The sequence below is a fragment of the Cibotium barometz genome, chromosome 30, assembly GCF_041138505.1.
Source record: "Cibotium barometz isolate CiBa-2024 chromosome 30, ASM4113850v1, whole genome shotgun sequence".
Classification (NCBI taxonomy): domain Eukaryota; kingdom Viridiplantae; phylum Streptophyta; class Polypodiopsida; order Cyatheales; family Cibotiaceae; genus Cibotium; species Cibotium barometz.
The window spans coordinates 26,823,486-26,843,573 of NC_141075.1; the positions used below are offsets into that span (position 1 = coordinate 26,823,486).

The following is a 20,088-nucleotide window of genomic DNA, read 5'->3' on the forward strand; positions in this document are numbered from 1 at the left end:
TGCACTAGATTTCCAACATGCATGAAATCAATAAAAGCAACTCTATCCAAGCTTTACAGTCGGGATGAGATACGTAAAATCCTTTATTGAACCATTCTCCCCATTTGGATAGCCTTCAAAGAAGTGTGTCTATCTTCATTCTCAATAAGCTGTCTTCTTTATTCTTGAAGAGACTTCAAAGAGAGTTTTCTCACACTTCTAACAGAAGGGAGTTCTCCAAAGACCATGATGTGGGTTGGATTCCACTAACCACTTTGAGAAAGCTTGACTTGCTCTGCACCACAGTCGTTGTGTGTTGCCTTTACTTGTGCCTTATGTTGCAGCTTTGCCAAACCTTGCTTTGGGATGCATTGACCTCAACACACCTCACAACTTCACACCTTATAGTCGGTTCTTGGTACAACCAATAAGCAACCGTGCACTAGATACAAGCAGGTAGTGGTATAGGAGATATGAGCAAGTACAATGGTTCAGCTCTAGGCGGCTGGTACAGTACAGTGGTACACAGTCAAGTACTATGCAATTAAGGCCAAAAGGGACTTTGATGGAGGTGAAGAAGCCATGTGAGAAGGTAATTTCAGGGAGGCTTCAAAGGTTTGGCAGGTATCATCTTCAATGGGAGTCTCAGCTTTTATTGCAAAGACTCGTGAGAAAGCTAAGTACACCAACGTGGTCAAGCAGTGGTGTTTGGAACAGGTGATTGGGTTTTGTAGAGATTTTAAAAGAAAAGTATGAGGTGAAGTTTCACGTTGATATTTGGTGAAGTTTAGGAACTATTTACCTATGGATTTGAAGTGGATGGAGGAGGGTGACGTAGTAGATTCACCTATGATTTTACAACTTTATGTCACCAATCTGGGTATGTTCCTTTGGCAAAGGACTCTAGAAATTCAAGAGTATCCAAAAAATAGTACAAGTACTGAGAACGAGGGATTTTCATTACACATGCATGTGCATGAATCTTGGATGCATGTGAATGCAATAGAGGATTTTCGCTAGAGAATGACGTGTTTTTGTCCGGCCTGCTTGGATGTGTTAAGGGATAGGTAATGCTGGGGACGCCTGCCACTGCTTGCTACTTATGCCCAGTGGAATGCTGTTGTTTACTGACATATTTATGGTATTTTACAGGGTTCTAAATGTGTGAAAAGAGGCCATAAAGGAGACATTTCTATAGTGACCAAGTTATAAGTTATTGAGTTCACACTCATTTAAAATATGGATGGGCACTATTAATAACATTGGATACTCTTATTAAGGTTGGGCATCACAAGTGTTATTTTTGGCAACATAAATTCGTGGAAAGATAGAAACGAATAGAAGGTGCCATATGTCTCTAAGAGAAAAGATTTCCATTTATACTAAAAAAATCCACCAACTTGCATTCATTAAAGGGTGACTAGGTCCACGGTCACCATGATCAATTACACGTAGGTTGGTACGGAAACTTTCCAGGCGGCGGTTGCTGGGTGATGCTCCTCTCTCAATCGCTTTGGAGTGCCGTTGTTCGCAGTTCGCGAGTTGCAGGCGGCGGTTGCTGGGTGATGCTCCTCTCTCAATCGTTTTGGAGTGGCGTTGTTTGTAGTCCGCGAGTTGCTTGTTTGATCTCTAGGCAACGGTTGTTGAACTTGCTGCATCTACTTGAGTTGTACTTGCTGTACGTATTGTACCATACCGACTATACTGTAGCCAACTAGATATTGTACGGTAACCATACTTCTTGTACTCGAACTTGTTGTACACGTATTTGCTCTACCTTGTTGTTCACGTATCCATACTTGCTGTACCCTACTGTACACGTACCCGCACCTGCTGTACCATGTTGTACACGTACCTGTCCTTGTTGTACCCATACACGTATCTGTTGCACTCGTACCGGTTGTATCTGCTCCTGACTGTACGTGTTGTACTTGCTATCTTGCACGTGCTGGAGTTGTTGGGCAGCTGTATGGCTTCTTTTAATACATGCTTTATGCCGTGCCCGTGCCATGACGACTGCTGTGCTGCCTACACCTGTTGAACCTGTTGCTAGCTTTGAGAAGTAGTGGGACCAAATAGTCACAAGGTAAGGCCACACAAAAGTTGCAATACACGACAGTAAAGAAAGAGGGATATAATGTAGTGACTATAAGCTAGCACAAACAGGTGCAAAGACAAAGTGGCCAGTGGTGCGGTCATGAATAAGTTGTTAAACAATGCAAGGCAAGGTGTCCTGTGGTTCTAAGAGTCTGGGGTTTTGTTACTAAGAAGAAACATAGTGGACGACAGCTAATGGTTGCTTTTAATACAATGAGAGACACTGGGAGGTGGTCTTGCGAGTTCCTCTTGGTTGTATCATGTTATTGATTCACTATGCCCCTTTGCCATAGAACATTTTATTGCTTTTCCCTAGCTATTGGTCTCGGCACAGGGAAAGCGTTTGTTTCTGTCTTTCATGTACATGTTGGAAATCTTGTGCCAAAGCACCCTCGTGCTTGTACTAAACAAATACTCCTTGGAATGAAGTTCCTGAGAGGGGCGGCCCGTTCCGGCCCCAATGATGTGTTGAGAGAGGATAACTTTCATTTAGTGTAAAGTTTCTCATTGTTTTGTAAGTGTATTTAAACTAGGATTGGAGTGTTTATCTGGATGCCCATGCTCGTTACATTGGTATCAGAGCCAAGGTTCTCAACATCAAATTTAAGGCAAAGGCATCCCCCATCCCTCTTATACGACTTGCAACCCATGGGGAATCCTTCACATGAAGTGGAAGCTATAGAAGAGAAATTTCAAGAGAAGATCAAGAACCAGGAGGACTTCTATCTCCAAGAGATTAAGGAGTTGAAGGACGAGCTCTTCCAAAAAGAGAGCTTAATTGAGGATTTACAAGAAAACCAAGGAAAGGATTGTTCGGTCACAAACCTTCATGACAAAATGGGAGATTGGGCCAAACAAGAGGGGCTAAACCCAAGAGAAGTGGCCATTGCTTTCTTGTTAGAAGAGGATTATCAGCTATCACATACTTCATCAGGAGTATTTATTGAAGAGCCAATAGATAAGCATGATTCACTTATCAAGTTTCAAGCTCTGGCGGGGCTTGAGGAGCTGGGGAGGCTGTGGCAACTGTGGCAGAAGGAGCTTTGGCGGCTTGTGCCGCTTGCCATTTGTTGCAATCCTTCTTACCATGCCCTATGATATGACAGAAAAAATATCTATTTTCTTACTGGTACTTCCTTTGCTCCTCTTGAGGAAGATAACCTCTAGTAATGCCTACTTTAGCCTTTTCATAAGGGGTTTCCTTAGGTTTAGATTCTTTATCTTTCTTACCCCCTGAATTGGAGCTGTTACTGCCGTCCTTCTTAGCATCTTTAGAAGAAGCGTTACCTTTCCCTCTCTGTGCAGCTGATTGCTGTTGCTGGGGTTTGGTACTGGACTGAGATGATTGCTTGGGCTTGCCCCCGTTCAGCTTCATTTCTTCATTCTGAGCGAGAGTCAGAGCCCGGTCATATGTACTTGGTTCAAAGTTATGAATTGTGAACCGAATGTTAGAGTCCAATCCACGAATGAATTGCCCCATCTTAGCTTACACAGATAGCCCTAACTGCTGTGCTAAAGTAATAACCTTTCCGGAAATCTGAAGCACTGGGGATCCATTCTGTCTGAGTCCATAGAACTCATCTTTCAGACCGGTCATGTACTGGGGCGGGAGAAATTTGGTCTTTAGGTCATGGACAAAGATGTCCTAGTCAAAGGTTGTGACACCTGTGGCCTGGTCTGTATGAATACTAGACCTATGCTGCCACCAACTGATTGCCTCATCAGTGAGATAGGGAGCTGCTAAGTGGACTCAATCTTGTGGGTCTGTGAACCTAGCTAATGGAAAATGAGCATTAAACTGATGAATATCATACTTACTGAAGTTTAGTTGACTGCGAATGACGGTGGTTGATGCTGTTGCGGAGTGCTGGCTGGTGACACCTATGACTGGGGAGATTGAGGAGAGCTGCTGATACCTCAAGTGTACGGCCTCCTTTTCCTGTTGGTGCTCGAGTAACATACGTTCTCGATCAAGCTCACGTTGGTGTTTCCAAGCGGTGAGTTCAGCTTGACGCTGGTCTGCGTCGATCCTGCGTTGGGCTTCCTCATAGTCTCGTCTTTCTGCTTTTTCTTCTTTTCTTCGGGCCTTATCCTCTCTCCTTTGTTGTTCCATCTGAAAGAAGAGGGAGATGTAGTTGGGTGCTGCTGGAGGCAGAGAAGGACGTGCTGCTGCTGCCTCCAAGAGTTGGAGATGCTCCATGAGCAGCTGGTTCTGAGCTCTCAGAGACAGGAAATGCAAGATATTTTATTACAGATTAAGGATAAGATGGTCGGCGTCCAAGAGCAATATCAGCGCACAGCTAATAAGCGTCGTCGTCACATTGAATTTCAAGAAGGAGACTTCGTATTATTATATATTGCCCCTCATCCAAGAGAGTGAAATCAGTCTTCCCAAAGCTTCGCCCAAGATATTATGGACCCTTTCGTATTATTAAGAAGAACTCATCTTTTTGGAGTTACTACCTTCTTGGGGTAGAATTCATCCAACTTTCCATATTACTTGGCTCAAGAAGTTTGTGGACGGTGATTTTTCAGTTTTAGATATTTTGGATTATGTTCCAGAAATCGAAGATGAATACATACTCTTAATTCCAGAGACAATTCTTGATGTCAGACAGAAAGAAACATGACATAAGCTCACTACAGAATTTTTGGTTAAATGGAGAGATCTTGATGATTTCGACTATACTTGGCAAAGTGATGAAGACTTACAGGAATATCCAGAACTTCTTCTGGAATTCTTTCAAAGACAACCATCTCTTCTTAGCCGGAGTCTTATTTTAAGTGGGAGGGAATGTCACAATTGTGACTAATTCTCTTAATCTCTCCTTAATTACTCCTTAATCTCTTATTAACTGAAAGGACACCTGGGAAGGGTGACACCCTTACACATGGGTCACTATCAAAGGACATGTCTATTCATTAAAAGACACACCCCTAAGTCCAAAGGACAAAACCATTGATTCAAAAGCCACACCCCTTCCCAGGGATGTGTCTCTTCACTTGTACCCTTCTCTTATTTAAGAAAGGCCTCTGTCTCAATGCAAACAACTCAGCTTTCCACTTTCTAATTATCTTTAGTTCTTGTATTTAATTTTAATCATGTCTTAATAGACTAGGAAGTCCTCACACTGAATCAAAGGCAAATCAACTTCTCACTCGCTTTGCTGGCTGTTTACGTTACACTTTTGCAAATTGAAGGTCAATGGATAGTAAATTTATCATTTGGCCATTGGTGTGTGTGTGGGTAAAAGGTAGTGGAACGCTTTTAGCATCAATGTTATCAACAAAGTGACTTGTAAACTTCGCATCTTTGTCCGACACAATGGTACATGAAAGACCACCAATTAGATACCAAAATCGTATAAATAGTGAAGCAATGTTTCTCTCGATAGTATTATTAGACCGACATTAGATCAACATCACAAACTTAGTGTGCCTATCAACAATGGTCAAGCATGTGGTATTTCTTTCCTTGTCACTAGGAGGCAGGTTTGTCACAAATGGAGAGAGGTCTTGTAGAGATCCATTAGGGCATTTCCCAGTTCGTTAGAAAGTGTAGTGTCTCATGGGAATCAAGCATTACTGTTGTAGTCCTTGCTCTTGCTCGCTTCCCATGAGACACTTTCAATTTCTGGCAAACTGGGCAAAAAAGTTAAAACGTTGAGCTGCTTCATCTTTGACCAATAAAATGACATTCTAACCATAATACATATGTTGCCCTGGTGACCGCGAGTGACGGTGTCCCACATTTTGGTAATAGAATGGTTGGTAGGCCGTCCATGTGGAGCCCATGTGAAAGGAAAGACCATGTAATCTTTGCATACTACACCTTGCCATGTCTCTATTTTGGAAAATTCCATTGCAAGCCTAGGGAGTTGGTGTCTATCCATAGTGTAGATGTGGAACAGATATGTCAGTGTGTGGGGTAGCAACAACCATGAGTGTTGCTCCAAACTCTACAAGAGTGATGGCACTTAATGTGAAGCATGTGTGAACATCATTGCTTGCAATCTCTCCGTCCTCCTTGAATTGTGTTTCCCAAGGTTTCGGTCCCAAAAGGAGGCTCCATACATCATTGGAGGTGTTACTAATGCTTTCAAAATTGGGCTTTTAATGAATGGCATATGGATGTTTGCATGGAAACATTGACTCCCCAAGCGAAGTATAATTGTTTATCCTCTTCGAGCTTGAAGATCGGGCCAATGAAATGACTTTTAGGTATTAAAGATTATGACCTTGGCCTTCTTGCCAAGGTTCATGGTAAGGTCCCACTGCTCCAAGGTGGTTGAGTGCTTTAGGAACGGTGTGGTAAGAATACACATACGGAATGAGTACGTAAAGTATGCATCAGGACAAGTACTTTAAGTACGTTCATTTTTTTTCTTTTTAAAGATATAATAAAAAATATAAAATATGAAAAGGAAAAAATTATAAAAAATTTGAGGAATTGGGAGAAATTGGGAGACTTTGGGGGAATTACAGGGGTTTGGAGAAATGAAGGGAGATTGAGGGAATTGTGAGAGATTGGGAGAATTTGGGGAATTTAAGAATTGGGTGAAATTGGGGAAAATTAAGAAGACTCTTGGAAAATTTGGAAACTTAGAAGAAATTGGGGAATTGGGTAAAGAAAATTAGGGGAATTCAATGGAATGGGAGGTATTGGGGCGACTCTAGAAAATTGGAAGAAATTGGGAAATTAGGAAAGAATTGGGAGAATTAGGAATTGAGGGAAATTGGAGAGACTTGGAAGAAATTCAGGCAATTGAGGGAAACTCAAAAAATATATAAAAATGGGGGAAAATGAGAAAAAAAATTGGGGGTACCGGAAGAAATTAGAAAAATTGGAAAGGGACATGTCTCTACCTATATAACCAACTCATAATTCCATGACTCCTCACGTCATCTCTAGTGGGAAGACTAGTTTCGCGAGAGAGAGAGAGAGAGAGAGAGAGAGAGAGAGAGAGAGAGAGAGATTAAACGTCTACTAAAGACCCAATGGGTCCATGAGACCAAAGTGATACAATAATGTCCATGGCATATCTCATCATGGAACAGAAAATAAAGTAGAACAAATCAAAACTATGTCATTGGAGTGATACAAAATTATCCATGGAGATCTCATCATGGAATACCAAGAGCATGAAACATGAAACATGAGAGGAGCATTAGCCATACCACTTTCCAAAATATCAAGCATGGGGCTAATGAGTATGGCCAAGAGGTCTTCTTGAGCTACCTCATGTGGAAAGGTAGTTTGATGGCGATGGTGCATGTCATGAACCTGGAGTTGATGAGGGGATCGTAGCCGACGTCCAGGGGCCGAGGGCGTTGGGCACGCTAGAATGCCGAGACCTGGTCTGAGGTACCTCCTCCTGGGCACGTTGGAATGCAGAGGCTTGGTCCAAGGTAACTCCTCTCGGGTGAGGGGGGTCCATAGCAGCCCAAGGTGGGTCCACGGGATCCACTGTATGGGTGTCCTCCTCCTCCCGGGTCTAGAAGAAGCTGGTGATTGTAGGGAAGGGTTGGGGTGGTCAAGCGTGAAGCTCTCTCAAGAAAGTGTCTCTGTGTTTGCGAAGCTTGAGTCTTGAGCAGGAAGAGCCCTAGGCAACGCTGGTCTGGGAAGTCAATGATCTCGGAAAGTTGACCAAATCCCTCATGGAATAGATAGTGGAACCTCCCGCGGATCTCATAGTATACCAGGCAGTGACATGTAATGCTCCTTTGTCTCGACTTGTGTGTAGCACAACCGGCAGATCCTCTCCCTCCTAGGTCTCTGTATAAGCTCCCCGGCTCTGAAGACGCGCTTAGCTCGCCCTGTCTCCACTCCAAAGCGGTGGGGTAAAACTTGTATTTGGCCAATTGCAATCCGCATGGCATGGAACATGTGAACACTCAGGTAGCCGGACGTCTGGATGAATCCATGAATCCATCGTCAATGAGCGTGAGGAAGGGATTTCTGTAGAAGTCCATCTGCGGTGGGAGCTTTGAAGGTTTGATCCATGTGCAATGGGTATAGAGTTTGAGAAGATCTAATTGGATAACCCGATTGGTGTCCTCATGAGAGAGCTAGAGAAAAGGGGAGTCCAAATTGTACTGAAGAAATGGGAGGCGGTCCATGCGGAATCCATATTCTAAAAACCAAGTGGAAACTTGGGCATACCATACTGCAAGGTGGCCCTCGAGTGCTAGCTGTCTCAAGGACTCCATGGCAAGCCTTGGTTAGTTGTGGGGATCCATGTGACCGATGCGATAGAGGTATGTGATTCTCTGGCAGAGTGCATCCCCTACTATTGGGACTCGATAATCTAGTGTGGGACTGATGGTTTGTTGTGGATCATATGGGAGAACATCATGACGTGGGGCCTCTCAACTCATTGCCAATCATCATCGGATAAATCTAGCCTCTAGAAGTCTGCTTTATACATCAAGGTTGGTGTGACGAGGGTGTCAAAAAGCCAACCTTCGTCTTTGCGATAGAGGTATGTGATTGTCCGGAAGAGTGCATCCACTACTATTGGGACTGTAGCAAACTCTACTTGGATAATCTAGTGTGGGGCTGATGGTTTGTTGTGGATCATATGGGAGAACATCATGACAGGGGCCTCTCAACTCGTTGCCAATCCTCATCGGATAAGTCTAGCCTCTAGAAGTCTGTTTTATACATCAAGGTTGGTGTGACGAGGGTGTCAAAAAGCCAACCCTTCGTCCTGGGCTGTTGGATATGTTCTTGGAAACACTGCCACACTCAAGTAAGCTCAAGGTTCCATATCCCTATGTCACTCTGGCATGTGCTGCGGGAACCATGGTGAAGCGTGGGGGCCATTGAAAGTGACACCAAGGTAGACATAGGATGAGACAATCTCCACAAGATCCCCTCTATATGTGAAGCTCAATCTGGATGTGAAGGGGCGGGAGGTATTCAAGACCATTACCTTGGTTTTACCAAGGTTAACAATGAGGTCCTGCTGAGTGCCAAAATCTTGTAAGGCATCCAAATGTCTTTGAGCTGAATATGAAAGGAGGATGATGTCATCTACATAAAGTAGTAGGGGGATCCATATGCCTGCTAGTGTGGGACCAACCCCACCTAATTTGTCGATGAAGCTCGAGATCTCATCAATATAGAGGCCAAAAAGAGTGGGTGATAGAGGGTAGCCTTGTTTCACCCCAATAGTGCTGGAAATTTCATGTGATGTATCTCCTCGAGCTCTTACTCGTCCATTGACAGACTTATAGAGGGCGATGATGCTCCAAACCATGTCATATGGGACTCCTATCTCCCGTAGACGTTGAAGGAGTTGTGCTTGGGATATATTATCAAAAGCTTTGCAGAAATCCACACAACAACAATAAATCCTCTAATCTTGTGCTCTACCCTCCTCGATGATGGAATGAAGGGTGAAGATATGGTCAAGGGAGTAGCCATAGCAGCCAGGAACGTACGAAAAGGAAACGTATGAAATGTGTAAGAAACGTTTTTGAAATTCGGGCCAAAATAAGAAACACCATTTTTTAGAAGGTTTTTAATATTTTCGTATAGAATTTTAGCTTCAGACCTAGACATTATGGCAACACTAAAGTAGTAAGAAGCTAAAACTTGTTATTGTACTTAGCCAATGGAGTTGCTCAAAATTGGGGCAATTTTGAGAAATGGCTAAAAATTGGGGCTAATTCCATAATTGGGGGAAATTAGGGTTTGCAAATTGGTAGAAATTGGAGTTTCAATTTTCAGCTGAAAATGATATGGGGATGAAGAGGAAGAATAGAAGAGGAGGAGAAGAAGATAAAGAAAGAAAGAAGAAGAAGAAGAAGAAGAAGAAGGAAGTAGAGGGAGGGAGGGAGGGAGGGAGGGAGGGAGGGAGGGAAGAAGGAGGAGGAGGAGGAGGAGAAAAGGAAGAGGAGAAGGAGGAGGCGGGGAGGAGGAGGAGGAGGAGAAGAAGAACGCGGCACAGAGAGAGAGCGAGCAGGGGGGGTTGAAGACGTCAAAATGTTAAAACCTTTGCTAAGGCTAAAGTCAAAATTTTAAAGCTCACCTCATGTTTTTTATGAAAGAAACGTTTCTTATTGTAAGAAAGGTCTCGGCGTTTCTTTGCTACTATGGGAGTAGCTCCTCCAAAAGCCTACTTGTCTTGAGGCTTTGCATCCATGTCTCTCTGCGAATGAACTAAGCTTTGCCTCTGGCACTGATCCATAGAGTTTAGCCAATATGTGGCCAATCATGATGGTCTTGTAATTGTCACTTGGTTGAACACAATGCTAATCAATATACTTAAATACACCAAGATTTAATGGACAACATGCTCAATACAAGAAGTAATTTGCTGAATTGACAAGAGATCCACAATGAGCCGGAAGGGCCGGCCCTTCCGTCAAATAAGGTGTGTTGATCTTGGGAGAATCAAGTACATAGTGTCATGGGCATTTCTGACGAGATTTCCATACCAATGCATATGAATATAGTATTGCAAACAATGTGGTTGTCGGTGTAGACTTGCAACTCACACTACTCTCTCAAGTGCCCATGGTCCCTACCATTTGCTCTCTATTGTTCCACCAACACATGGTTGCAACAATCTGCAAGAGAGCACATATGACAAGAGAACACTACACAAGGTATGCGATCGTGGAGTCCGGTTCCTCCCTCCTGCTACTTCTTCCATAATTAAGCATCAAAGCTTACCAATTGCAAGTAGAGTCGATGACAACGGAAGTCTTCGCGATGGAAGCGTTTGGAGTGTTGAAGTCTTCGATTTATTGCGATCCTTCGCAACAAAAGTCTTCAAGAGGATGAAGGGAATCTTGGGACAGCTTCCCCTATGGTTGAACTTGAGAAAGGAGGGCTAAAATTAGGGTTTTTAGCAAAAAGATTAGAAATTACAGCAAGAATAAGTGTTGTTTTGCTGAATTTTAGTCATTGGGAGTGTGTGGGAGAGTGAACACCACCTGGAAACACTCTTGGAAGCTTAGAAAACACACTAGTAAGCTTGTATATGGAGTTGGAAAGGAGAAAGTGTAGAAAATACAGCCAAAGAGGCCTCATGAAGGGGGCGCCTACCTCTACAGAGACAGGGAAGAGAGATATGTTTAGTTGTCCACTCTAGGTGTCAAGTAGAGAGGACAAGTGTCTTGTGGTGCAAGCTAGAAAGGAGGCGTCTCCTTACTCGGAACTACACATTGGTCAGGCAAGCATGAAAATAGCATGCAATCTTAATTGCAAGCAAGCACATAAACATGCTATACAATGTAGCATTGGTATGGATAATCCCCGTTCATAAGACTATACCAAAATAGACATGCTCCAGGCAAGTACATGACTGACAAGGTACCAGACCCAATGGAACACCAATCCTCTAGGCATTTTCGGGCATGTACACACAGGCACAAGTTCCAACAGAAAGCCAAGTCCATAGTATCACATGAGTGGCATCAATCTCCGGCATATGCAATTGCCATGGACGTCAGTCCAATGTACATACATAATGAGAAAGCACGGGTGGACTAATTGGGTGGCCAAATGGTGACATCCCCCCCTGCTTCTAAACAGTTGTCTGCAATTGAAAAGCATCCAAATTCGTCTGAAGCAAATGCGGGCAATCTCTAAAGAACTCTTCATCTACCCATCTAGCATCAATGGGAAGATTGTTCTCAAACTTCACAAGGTAACGCCTGATGACTTTGCCTGTAGCTTGCGTTCCTTGTGATACACAATCTACTATGGTTGCAAAATCTCCTCAAGCTCATCCACTTTTGGTGTATCTTCAATGACCGGTTCATTGGGCTTCGGCCCTATATACTTCCGAAGTAGACTCACATGAAAAGCATTGTGTATGTGCCAATGACTAGGCAATGCCAGCTTGAAAGCCACTTCATTGATCTGCTCGATCACTCGAAAAGGCCCATGGTACTTGGTTGCAAGCTTAGGGTATGTACCCTCTTTGCCAGGCCTCTTTGCAAGTCTTGCTTTCTCAAATTTCAGCAATATCCAATCATTCTCTTTGACATCAAATTGCATTCTATGCTTGTCGGCAGCCTTTTTATGTTTGTCTTGTGACCTTGCAAGGGCTGTCTGCACCTGAGTAAAAGCAATATCCAAGTCTCTTACACTTGTGACCTTGCAAGGGCTGTCTGCACCTGAGTAAAAGCAATATCCAAGTCTCTTCAAAACCACTTTACTATAAACGCCTTTCCCGTAGATGCATGCACCGTGTTGTTGTATGCAAATTCCACAAGCTATAAGTACTTCTCCCAAGAAGACTTCTGATCCGCCACATAATATTTCAAGAGATCCAACACGGCTGAATTTGCAACCTCACTTTGCCCATCCGTTTGAGCGTCATAAGCTGATGAGAAGTCCAATTTGGTGTCCATATTATTAAATAAGGCCCTCCAAAAGAGACTTGTAGTCTTGGGATCTCTATCTCCCACAATGGACTTCGGCATTCCATGATGCTTGAACACATCTGCAAGATATATTTTAACCATATGCTCAGCTTTGGTCTTCTTGACCTTATAGTAAGGGTTTTTATTGTTTTTGTGTAGTGTTATTGATGATGATCTATGTCTTTGCATGCTGAGCTGGTCTTCTATGTATATGCCTGAATTGTGTGTGTCGGAGCCTGATATCTTTTTAATGGCGTACAACAGCATGCAGGCAGTGCACCTCAAGCGTCGAAGCTCAGCCCTTTTCCACCTGAACCATTAGCCAACCGTGATGTAACAGTTAATATACCTCTTGGAAATGGGAAGGTGGATTAATGTTTCATGTTTAATCACTTGTGTGTGAAGCTAGGGCCAGCTATGTGCATCTCTATTTCTGGCCTGCTATCTTGAAGCCATTGGTAGGTTATTACTTCTATCAACTGAATGCTATGCTTTTTTCTTTTTCTTTTCCAGGACTTGAGCAGAAAAGAGAGAGAACTTGAAGCTAGGGAGGCTGAACTTAGACGAAGAGAGCAGGTGTGCATTGCAACGACCAAGCTTTGTATAGTTTCCATAATGAGTGGGAATCTAATAAACTTTAGCTTTGTTGGGTTTTAATTGTGCATCACTCCCACAGACATGCACCCTGTATACAACCTTCAGTATGACACAAATGTGTGCCTGAACATGGGTATCAAAGTTCAAACCCTTTCAGGCAGGCATAAACTTGAACATGGAAAACAGAGAGAGAGAGAGAGAGAGAGAGAGAGAGAGAGAGAGAGAGGTTATATTGAATGTGTATAAAAGATTCAGAGGGTCTATGAGACCAAAATGAGTTGCAATATTTGCATGAGGTAATTGGATCATGTGAAATAAAGCAACTAGCTACATACACAATAGCGATCTTGTGAAGAGACAAGATAACCATCTGAGGTAATTGGATCATGTGAAATAAAGCAACTAGCTACATACACAATAGCGATCTTGTGAAGAGACAAGATAACCATCTGAGCACAAAAAGTAGCCACCTGGCTCATATCATGATATAAGGTAACACCTATGGTATGATCAAGTGCCTCTAGCTTAGAGGATTCACAGGCGTGAGGTTGGGGGTGGCTCTGGTAGATTTGTGAGAGAAAGAGACTAAGCACCCTTCTAGAATGAAAAGATACAAAAGATACAAAGCAATACTATAAAGATGAAACCTTAGACCTAACTCTAAATTTGGATTCATACGGGAATTAATAAGTTTCACTCTAAAAAGTAGTAAGTTTGTATGGGCCCCCAAATTATTAGTGAGCCCCGTTAGTGAGTTATACAATGAATGAGGGTTTATCTATTTGTCTGTACAGACAATTACCTTGTCCCTTTACATTTTAGGGCTCCTAATGTTTTCTAGCTCTTCTGCAATTTTGGATTTTAATATCAAGAGTAGCTGTCAAAAGCTTGCAATCAATAGCGCATTTCTCCAAAGTTCTGAGAGCTGTGGCTTGAATTGTAGAAAGCTATCAAACATTTGCTTTTATTGTAGATAAACTTTCGTGAGGTATGCTCACCATCATACCTTACCAAAGACTTCATGCGTGTACAACGAGATTGCAAGTGTAGAAATAGCTCTCAATAATTTGAAGGATTGTTTAATAACTGTTTTTTCCCTTTTTTAGGAGCTCAAGAGAAGAGAGGATGCAGCTGCTAAAGGTAAGGCGTGTGAAAAGCTTGGGAGCCATTCAAATGGTCTACCAGTTTGTCACTATTACTTTATTGATAAGCATACTTGTTCTTGGTTTCACTAAATCAAAGAACTCAATGTGCAGCCGGAATCATCATCGAGGAAAGAAATTGGCCACCTTTTTTTCCTATTATTCATCATGATATAGCAAGGGAAATTCCTGTTCATCTTCAGCGTATACAATACTTTGCATTTGCCAGCTGGTTAGGTAAGTTCTCTTAGCTTTTTATTCTCCATAACCTTTTTCTTTGAGATAATATAAGAAGAGAAAACACTTGTAGAAACGAAGTAAGTATGATATGGAAGTTGAGTGGGAATGAATACCTTTGTGTTGTGAAAATATACTCAAATATTTAAGTTTTGTCCTTGAGTTTAGTGCTGTTTTTTATGAGAGAGAGAGAGGATTAATGTCTTCAAAAGACAAGAGGGTCTGTAATACTAAAAAGGTAGTACAATGTACCCATGGTAACCATGGAAAAGAGACGATTGTGCTAAACTAGTTGCATAAGCAAAAGTATCCATGTCATGCTACACGGTGGTAATGTGTGATACCATTCTGCGCTAGAATACAACGCAAAGCAGCCTTAATATGCCCTTTGTGATGGGGGCCTGCCATGTCGTCGAAGGAGATCCTGGATCTGGAGCAGCTGTGCAACGAAGCAACAACTTTAGATTAGGTCTAGGACCTTGGTCATGGGCTCAAGTATAAAAGGGGGCTCATGGACTACTATTGTATCTTTTTGATACCTTTTGACATCTTTTGACATTCATCATCTTGACTCTTGGAGCCTCATGGCTTTCATACCTTGGTTTGTGGAAGGTTATTTCTATCTTCTTGGTGGGAGGTTAACTCACTTAGACATAATGGCCATCGTATGAGATTATCTTGTAATGTTGTGTTAATCCATGGTGATTTGTTTCAAATCTTAGCTTATGGTTACTCCATCTCAATTGGTATTAGAGCTCGTGGCTTAGATCTTTGTTTAGAGAGTGATTAGATAATTAATTATTTTCGGATTAGATAATTAATTATCTTTGTTTAGAGAGTGATTAGATAATTAATTATTTTCGGATTATTTTTAATCCAATTTTCAAAATGCATTTTCTTGATCATGATTAATGAAAATCGTTTTTGGATTATTGTTAATCTAATTTTTCAAAATGCATTTTCTTGATCATGATTAGTGTTAATCATTCTTGGATTAGGTTTTCCACAGTTTTCAAAATGCATTTTCTTGCATTTCTTTATGTTCTTGAAAATCGTCTTGGTTGTTGAATTTTGTTGAATTTTTGCATGAATTAGAGTCTACTTTCATCAAATCTTCACACAAACTCTAGTTTCCTGCCATCATTCATTAAGAAAGGTGCTGATTATCAAAGATATTGGAGAGAGATTACAAATATTATAAATTTTGATACAGTTTTCAACAACATTCGTTAGATTGAAGATCTATTGCAGAGTTATTGCAGTTTTCTTGCAAAATTGAGTGCAGAATTCACGATCATTGCAGAATTAAAGATTCAAGTGCAAAGATTCATAGTTGTGAGTGATATTTGTCAGAGCCCACACATTCTTTGCATCTTTTTACTATTTGTTACAGTTCTTGTTGAATTCTTGCAAGAAACAGTTCAGATACCAAGAAGCAATTGAAAATGCTAAGAAATGGCAAAAAAGATTAAGCTGCAGTGGTATGTGAAGATTATCCTCAAATTAGGTTGTTTACAACTTAATCAAGTGGACTACCATTAATTTTCAAAGATAAGTGTTAATCTTGTGAAAGTTTATACAAACAAGATCACAGAAGTGTTGTCTTGATAAAGCAAGGGCAGTTTTGGTAAAGATTGAGTGCAGATTGCAACTTCATGTAGAAAACAGTGTAAATTTCTATGTATTTGATGCAAATACAAAGTATACAGAGTATGACTCGGCAGGAGATTGAACCTAGTCCATTGGTGTGAGCTAGTGTGCCCCATACACCACAGGGTTCTCCTAATCTGTATACAAGGCTTTTGAGTGGGAAGTTCTCTCGCAAGAATGATTAGTGATAAACATGACAGTATAATCAACATTGAATTCTACAACATGGTACATGGGCCTTTTCATCATTGAGCTTTGGTTAAGCCCTCGTTGAAAGAGGATAAGTAGTTGGACGATGGACAATGATCACAATAAGGATTAGTGCTAATTGTCAATAATCTTGGCAAAGGAATAATTGCAAAGAGGACAAACAGTTGATCAACAATCCACAACAGTTAACACCCATTTCATGGTCTATTATGCCTTATGGTGTAATAACAGTTCTGTGCATTAATGCCGACTGAAAGAGCAACGGTTTACCATCACACAAGGAGCTTTGAGACAGGAACTTGCAGACTCAAAGATGGAACTTCTCAAGAACATATTGAACAGCCACAACAATACCAACCATGGCTGTAGGATCTTGGGAGCTTCATGATCAAGCCTGCCAGCAGGCTCCTACGGTTTGTTTCACGGCTTTCCTCTTCTCCTCTTGGAGCACAGCTTGATAGCAGTTCTTCTCATAGCAGCATGTCAGATCTTCAGAAATCAAAGAGATGTTCAGAGTCAGATCTTCTGACTAGTTAGCATCATCCTCTTTTCTGAACAGCAGCAGTGTGTGGCATCACTTCAATTGCGCGCAGTTTCAGGTGCATGCAAAGAGCCTGCCTCTACAGTGAAGATCAGCGCTTAAGAGTTGTATGGCCGCTTAAGAGGTGTATGGCCAATGTGACAACAACATGCACAAGAGTTACAAACTGCAGAGATAGTTAATGCAGTGCCTTTGCTCAGCATAGTTCATAGTATTCATTGCCTTCTTCAGGCTCAAACGACATGTGCAGCAGCGCCTTTGCTCAACATAGTTCGTAGTCTTCATCGCCTTCTTAAGGCTGAGACAACATTTGCAACAGATGTGTGTTTGTGCAGCTTTCTCTCTAATATTTCATGAAAGACAGTTGAGCGTTACAAGCGTGGTCTCTCCCGTTTTCTCTATTCAGCAAGTGCAAGTGTTCAATTCGTTAGGGCTTTATCGCACAGAGCGTCTTTCATCACTGGGTGCCTGTACCAGATCATCTCGTTCTCACAGCTCAACGTGTAGATCAACGCAGTAGGCAGTACCCATCGTTTTTTGAGAGCATCAGTTCATTAGATTCAGCAGTGCATCAAGTTTAGCAGATCATTACATTCAACAGCGCTTCCTTTGTCGTCTCTCTCCGTTTCGCTCATTGAAGTGAAGACTGAACTTGGCAGGACTTCATCGCCTTTCTTTCAGCTCAGCCAACGCAACAAACCAAGAGATCTACGGCTTCATCGCCTTTCTTTCGGCTCAGCCAAGGCAACAAACCAAGAGATCTACGGTTTCATCGCCTTTCTCCCAGCTCAGCCAACACAACTTTCAAGTTTTCAGCGCTCTTCAGCCTTCTACAGTGCAGTTCTGAGTAGCGGCGTTCTACAGCTATTTCCAGCGCAGCGTATCATTTGTCCCAACAACTATCAAGCAGCAAGATGACATTTACAGCGGGTAGTCCTTGTAGGCAAACGGGTCATTTACAGTGCGCATCGTTAATTCGTGAGCTTGCAGCATCACAGCAAGACATCATTTACAGTGTGGCATGTCTACAGCAGCCTCATTACATTAAGCGCAGTGTTATCCAACACGCACACCCAAATCTGAGGTAGCGCAGCACGTCTCATTTGATTAGTGCATCATTGCCTTCTTTGGGCTTAGACTGACTCAAGCACACTCCTAATTAAAAAAAATAAAAATAAAAAAGCTTCACAGCCTTCTCAGAAGGCTCGGCCAACTTAAGCACACTCCTAACTCAAGCACAGAAGGGAGAGGAGGAGGAGGAAGAATAATGGCCGCCAGTGTGTGCAGGAAGAGAGAAAGAGGAAGTGGCTGCCAACGTGAAGGAGAAGAGTAAAATCTTGAAACTTAGGTTTTTTTTAAAGACCTTTCACACTTCTTTTTCCCACCCTTGGGTCAGCCCACTTGCCACACCCATTTTGTTTATATCTTGCATATTACCTACTTGAGTTTTACTTGTGTGTGCCTATACACATTTGAGCTTTATACCTTTCCACACTCTGTCTTGGGGAGTATTTCACACGCTATGTTTGAGGTGCTCACATGAGACATGCGTGTCATGGGTTTTGTTTACATGCTTTGAGGTTTCTTAGGACTTTTTCACACGCTACGTGCGTTTGTGCATTATTAGCCTTGATTCACGCACATTTGGGCATTGCTAGTGTTTGCTCATACTATTTGTGCTTTTATAGCTTTGCTCACGTGTGTTAGCACATTGTGGGCTCGTTTCATACATTTTGGGAACTTTGTGAGTTTGTTTACTCACCTTAGGTTTTATTGGTGGTTCTTCACATGCGACCATGGGTTATTCCTATTAGTTTTATCCTTCATTTGATCGCCATGGTGTGGATTCGCATCATCATCGATATCATTTTGACAACATTATTGATTGTGATGGTAGGAGAGCGGCTCATGCACTATCATCATGGCTCTACGAATGCTATCGTGCCTTCTCCTGTCATGTATGGCATATCTTTTGCCGCATTTGCACATGCCTTTGGCATTTCGAGGCTTAAATCTCTACATCTTCACTCATTGACTTCTTGCTATCTTGAGGCAGCATATTCATACCAGTATTGGATGTTCGAGCTTTATAGTTTGATGTCTAGTCATTTTCGGCCATTGTTCGATGAGGAGATACGTGCCAGATGGTCTAGGTGGTCTACACACGATGATTTCATCACTTGCTTGGTTACATTGGCATGGATGGTTCAGTCTTGTTCACATGGAATGATTCTTCTTTTGGTGACTTGATTGAGTTTTCCACACTCTCGCTTTCATTGTGATTATGTTTTTGATGAGGACGTGGACTAAACTAACATGAATACTTCTGAGGATGATGATGATGTTCGTGATGTGGCCATAGATGATTATATGGGTGATGATGATCATGGTGATCATTCATGGGATATATTTGGTGAGTTACGGCATGACAAGATTGGATCCTTGGAGGACGCATATCGAGCATGTTTACACTTTGGCCGCTATCGCAGTGGTGTTTGCATGGGTCTCGATAGCTTCTATGACTCACCCATGACATCGACTAGCCATCATCTCATTGATTCTCATTTACTTAGACTGACTCATTCATTGTATTATGATGGGGATGATGAGAATGATGTTGTATTGTACACACACATGATGACATTGATGTATCACACACATGCTCATGATCATAGTGATATACGTGCACATGATGCCATTGACACATGCACATGATGATGATATATGTGATAGTGATGTGTGAGTCAGATCACGTGGGCATGATCTCGAGGATAGAGATGGTAGTGAGCATACCAAGCATCGATATTTCTATGTCTATCGTCTTTCCTACAGATCATGTGGATACTCTAGTTCATTGTGGTGACATTCTAGAGGATAGTGTGTGTTTGATTAGTGATGTATCCATTAGTACACTTGAGGTTCGTGATACTCTGCACACGAGTGACAAAGACACCTATGAGCATAGACCTCAGTTCCTAGTGTTAGATGCATTAGGCTATTCTTCTAGGATTTCTATTTGTGGATAGAGTTCATGCATTTGAGCAGTCCGGGATAGTGCATGAGAGTAGTGATGATTTCATTGATGTGAGACATCGTAGTAGGATTATGCATATTGATCATATCCATAGTAGATCATATGGCATAGATCTTAAGAGATTTCTATTTGATCTAGACATCACCTTAGATTCTATATTGTTGGAGATAGATTTATCATGGGATGTAGGACACATAGAGGCATCATTGATGGAGATA

General features: G+C 42.0%; 1 protein-coding gene across 3 annotated transcripts in view; it reads left to right on the plus strand.

The window, feature by feature from the left end:
• LOC147621337 (secretory carrier-associated membrane protein 1-like) overlaps positions 1 to 20,088 on the plus strand; it is a 51,990-nt gene that overhangs the window by 10,505 nt on the left and 21,397 nt on the right. Inside the window, exons 3-6 of one of the 3 annotated variants that reach the window (XM_086824067.1) lie at positions 12,724 to 12,825; positions 12,973 to 13,035; positions 14,163 to 14,196; positions 14,313 to 14,435. In XM_086824067.1, coding sequence (XP_086680193.1) covers positions 12,724 to 12,825; positions 12,973 to 13,035; positions 14,163 to 14,196; positions 14,313 to 14,435 — 322 coding nt within the window. The remainder of the gene's footprint in view (positions 1 to 12,723; positions 12,826 to 12,972; positions 13,036 to 14,162; positions 14,197 to 14,312; positions 14,436 to 20,088) is intronic. The other 2 variants (XM_086824068.1, XM_086824069.1) reach the window with 2 other exon arrangements.